Source organism: Sapajus apella, unplaced genomic scaffold (assembly GCF_009761245.1).
Source record: "Sapajus apella isolate SASKATOON/1434 unplaced genomic scaffold, GSC_monkey_1.0 scaffold12, whole genome shotgun sequence".
Lineage (NCBI taxonomy): Eukaryota > Metazoa > Chordata > Mammalia > Primates > Cebidae > Sapajus > Sapajus apella.
Genome location: NW_022436952.1, coordinates 1409158 through 1413697, shown reverse-complemented (window position 1 = coordinate 1413697; position 4540 = coordinate 1409158). Strand labels below are relative to the sequence as shown.

At 46.6% G+C, this 4540-nt stretch overlaps 1 protein-coding gene across 4 annotated transcripts in view; it reads right to left on the bottom strand.

Moving 5' to 3' along the window:
* BECN1 (beclin 1) overlaps positions 1–2472 on the bottom strand; it is a 12821-nt gene extending 10349 nt beyond the window's left edge. For 3 of the 4 annotated variants that reach the window (XM_032279568.1, XM_032279570.1, XM_032279571.1), the window contains exons 1-2: positions 2320–2472; positions 1911–2042 (exon numbers count right to left, since the gene is read on the bottom strand). In XM_032279568.1, the coding sequence (XP_032135459.1) occupies positions 1911–2040 (130 nt within the window). In that variant the 5' untranslated portion in view covers positions 2041–2042; positions 2320–2472. Of the gene's footprint in view, positions 1–1910; positions 2043–2192 lie in introns of all 4 variants that reach the window. The other variant, XM_032279569.1, reaches the window with a different exon arrangement.
* Between the last annotated feature and the right edge of the window lie 2068 nt (positions 2473–4540).

The following is a 4540-nucleotide window of genomic DNA, read 5'->3' as shown; positions in this document are numbered from 1 at the left end:
TTTTTTTTTTTTTTTTTTTTTTTTTTTTGAGACGGAGTTTCGCTCTTGTTGCCCAGGCTGGAGTGCAATGGTGCAATCTCGGCTCACCACAACCTCCACCTCCTGGGTTCAGGCAATTCTCCTGCCTCAGCTTCCTGAGTAGCTGGGATTATAGGCACACGCCACCATGCCCAGCTGAATTTTTGTATTTTTAGTAGAGATGGGGTTTCACCATGTTGACCAGGATGGTCTCGATCTCTTGACCTTGTGATCCACCCGCCTCGGCCTCCCAAAGTGCTGGGATTACAGGCGTGAGCCATCGCGCCTGGCCGCAAAAGTTGTTATTAAGAGTTAATTTTCCCTCAAAAAAGAGAAGCTGGGTAATAATAGCAGCTAACATTTATTGCGTACTATTTGCCCAGCATATTCCTAAGTGTTTCTGTGGTTTGTCATATTTGAATCTTATAAATTCTTTATGAAGCAGTTTAACATTTTACAGAAAAATCAGAAACCAAGGCTTGGAGATATGAAGTAACTTGCAAAAAGTTATTCAGCTTGTAAATGACAGCCAGGATTTAAACCCAAGTGAGCTGGCTACAGGCCCATAAGCTTATGTAAGCTGCCTATTCAGTCTTTTCTTTTACTGCCTGACTTAATTTGAATTCTTCTGACTTTGTGGGGTTTGGGTTTTTTTTTTTTTTAATTTTTTAAATTATAGGGACAGGGTCTTACTGTGTTGCCCAGGCTGGTCTTGAACTCCTGGGTTCAAGTGATCCACCCACCTCAGCCTCCCAAAGTGCTGGGATTACAGGTGTAAACCACCACCCCTGGCCCCTTTTTTTTTTTTTTTTTTTTTGAGACAGGGTCTTTCTCTGTGGTCCAAGCTGCAGTGCATGCAGTGAGCAACATCATAGCTCACTGCAGTTCGGACCTCTTGGGCTCAAGTGATCCTCCTGCCTCAGACTCCTGAGTAGCTGGGACTACAGATGTGTACCACCACACCTGGCAATTTTTTTAAAAAAAAATTTTAGAGAGGCCGGGCACGGTGGCTCAAGCCTGTAATCCCAGCACTTTGGGAGGCCGAGGCGGGTGGATCACGAGGTCAAGAGATCGAGATCATCCTGGTCAACATGGTGAAACCCCGTCTCTACTAAAAATACAAAAAAATTAGCTGGGCATGGTGGCGCGTGCCTGTAATCCCAGCTACTCAGGAGGCTGAGGCAGGAGAATTGCCTGAACCCGGGAGGCGGAGGTTGCGGTGAGACGAGATCGCGCCATTGCACTCCAGCCTGGGTAACAAGAGCGAAACTCCGTCTCAAAAAAAAAAAAAAAAAAAAAAATTTTAGAGACAAAGATCTCGCTGGGTTGCTCAGATTGGTCTTGAACTCTCCTGAGCTTATGCAATCCTCCTGCCTCGGCCTCCCAAAGCACTGAGATTACAGGCATGAACCACCACGCCCAGCAAATTCTTCAGACTTTAAGACTCTACTCCTCCATTTACCAGCTGTTGGACCTTAGTTAAGTCACTTAACCTCTCTGTGCCTCAATTCTTCATCTGTAAAATGATGTAATGATGGTATACTCCATAGGGGTTGTTACAGGGACTAAATGAAGTAATACACGTAAAACACTTGGTATTCATATATGTTAAGTCCTCAAATACCATTATTATATATACATATTCCTTTTCTCTGAAACAGCAGGAGCAGAAAATAAAGACGTTTCTTTTGCTACGGAAAGCTCTCAGAAGCTTACAGTGTCAGAATGCTTTACATTCCCAAGGAGAAAACAGGGAGCCAGAGAGGTGAAGTCTTTCCTAGGTTCACACGATGAGTTTGTGGCAGACTACACAGCCACCATTAAGAACTGTATCACCAAAGCTGCCCACCTTCCACATTCTTGACCACCCTCTTTCCAAGGGTCTCGCTGACCTGTGAGTTCCTGGATGGTGACACGATCCAGGATCTTGAAACTCGTGTCCAGTTTCAGGGGCTGGCTGCAGCGCTGGCACACGAAGCTCACCTGCATGGTGCTGTTGTTGGACGTCTTAGACCCTTCCATCCCTGCGGCGGTGGAAAACAGGCAACATTAGGAAGAATCGACGCCCCTGAACTTCCTGCCTGGGGTTACCATCTGCCTTGGTGACGATGGTAAAGGAAGGGAAGTCCCAGCCTGCGCCGTTCCCTCTAGGAATGGTATGATACGAGGCGGACCTGCTTCCGGGGCAGCCTGAGCTCCAGGCAGTTTAGAGCCCAGGGACAGGGAAGGGACTCCAATAAGAGCCGTGAGGGTTTCCAGACTCCCTTCTAAGGTCCCACTTCAGCCGCCGACGCTCTTCACCTCGGGAACCCGGAGCCCGTCACCCAAGTCCGGTCTACCGCGGGGGCACTGTGGCCTCGAGTCGGCCCCGGAGCGAGGGCCCGAGAACTGCCATCGCTCTATCTTCAGCGACTTCCCGGTCCGCCGGCGGAAAACTTCCGCCCGAGACCGGACGTGACGTCACGACGGCAGCAGGCAGTACTGGTCCACAGGCTCACGGGCCCGCCAGCGGCCCCCAGAGGCCGGACTGGGAAAAGCAGTGGGCTTCAGCTGGTGACTAAGGCTGCGAAGTGAAGTGTAGGCGCCAAGTCCGGAGAGAATGGGGAGGCTCCGCTATTTTTCTGTATTCAAGGGGCGCCGGGAGCGGTGGCTCACGCTTGTAATCCCAGAACTTTGGGAGGCCGAGGAGGGTGGATCAACTGAGCTCAGGAGTTCGAGACCAGCCTGCCCAACATAGTGAAACCCTGTCTTTACCAAAAATTTAAAAATTAGCCAGGTGTAGTGGTGGGCACCTACTCGGGAGGCCGAGGCAGGAGAATCGCTTAAATCCAGGAGGCGGAGGTTGTGGTGAGCCGAGATCTGGCCACTGCACTCCAGCCAGAGCAAGACTCCATCTCAAAACAAACCAACCATAAAACAAAGAAAATGTTATTCAAATAAAGGCTTGAAGAAGGGGAGGAAGGAATTCTTGCATACATCTGAAGGAAGCTTATTCTAGGCCTGGGGAGCACAAAGGGTGTCTGTTTGGGGATTAGTAGAGACTGGTGTGGCTAGGAGATGGGCAAGGAAAAGAGATATAGAAAATGGGATGAGGGAGGTTAGGGTGCTGAGCCATCTACCACCTAGGCTCTTATAGGGATTGTGAAGCCCTGGCTTTCACTTTGAATGAGATGAGATGAGATGGCTGGGTCTTGAACACAGGGACTTATTTCATTTTTAAAAACAACTTTATGGGGTATAATTTACATACCATAAGACTCACACTTTTAAAATGTACAGTTCAATGAATTTTAGTACATTTACAGAGTTGCACAACTATCACCCTAATCCAATTTTAGAACATTTCCTATCTCCCCTTGCAGTCCCCCACTTTGGCCTCCCAAAGTGCTGAGATTACAGGTGTGAGCCAATGTGCCCGGCCAAAAGTGTTTCATTGCAATAAAGTCCAATGTTTGTGCTTTTGGTATAAAAGAAACCATTGCCTAACCCAAAATCATATATAGTGTGGTCTATTTCATTTTTATTTTGAGACAGTGTCTTACTCTGTCACCCAGCCTGGAGTGAAGCAGAATGAACAAACACGGTTCACTGCAGCTTTGACTTCCTGGCTCAAGCAATCCTCTTGCTTCAACCTCCCATGCATCAGGGACCACAGGTGATCGCCACCATGCCCAGCTAATTTTTGCATTTTTTGCAGAGATGTGGTCTCACTTTGTTGCCCAGGCTTCTGCTTTTTAAATTTAACATTTTTCTATGTTGATACACAGTTTTTTTAGTTATCATGGCTGCATTATACTACACTAAATGTACTACCTGAGTGTATTTTTTTTACTGCTGGAAATTCTATTTCCCCTTTGGGTGATTACAATGATGCTGCAATGATGAGCTACTTACTTATAACTGGGATTACAGAATTAAGAGTGTGTCAGCTATTTAATGTCTCTTGCTTAACATTGGGAATTATTTTCCAAAGTGTTTGCACATAATCATATTCTGGCCCCAGTAATGTATGAGGAAGGCTGTTTCATAATGCCTTGGCCAGTATTGGGTATCATATACTTGGGGAACAAAAGCAAAAAATGGCACTTCCTTGTTATTTTGTTTTATTTTATTTTATTTTTGTGACGGAGTCTCACTCTGTTGCCATACTGGAGTGCAGTGGTGCGATCTCGGCTCCCTGTAACCTCCGCCTCGTGGGTTCAAGTGATTCTCCTGCCTCAGCCTCCTGAGTAGCTGGGACTACAGGCACACACCACCACACCCAGCTAATTTGTGTATTTTTAGTAGTGACAGGGTTTCACCATGTTGGCCAGGATGGTCTCAATCTCTTGACCTGGTGACCTGCCTGCCTCGGCCTCCCAAAGTGCTGGCATTATAGGCATGAGCCACCGCATCCGGCCCCCGTTATTTTAATTAGCATCATTGATTACTGGTAAGGCTGAACTTTTTGCCATATACTTGCTTATTGTAGTTGCTTTTTTTTTTTTTTTTTTTTTTTTTTTTTTTTTTTTTTTTTTTTTTT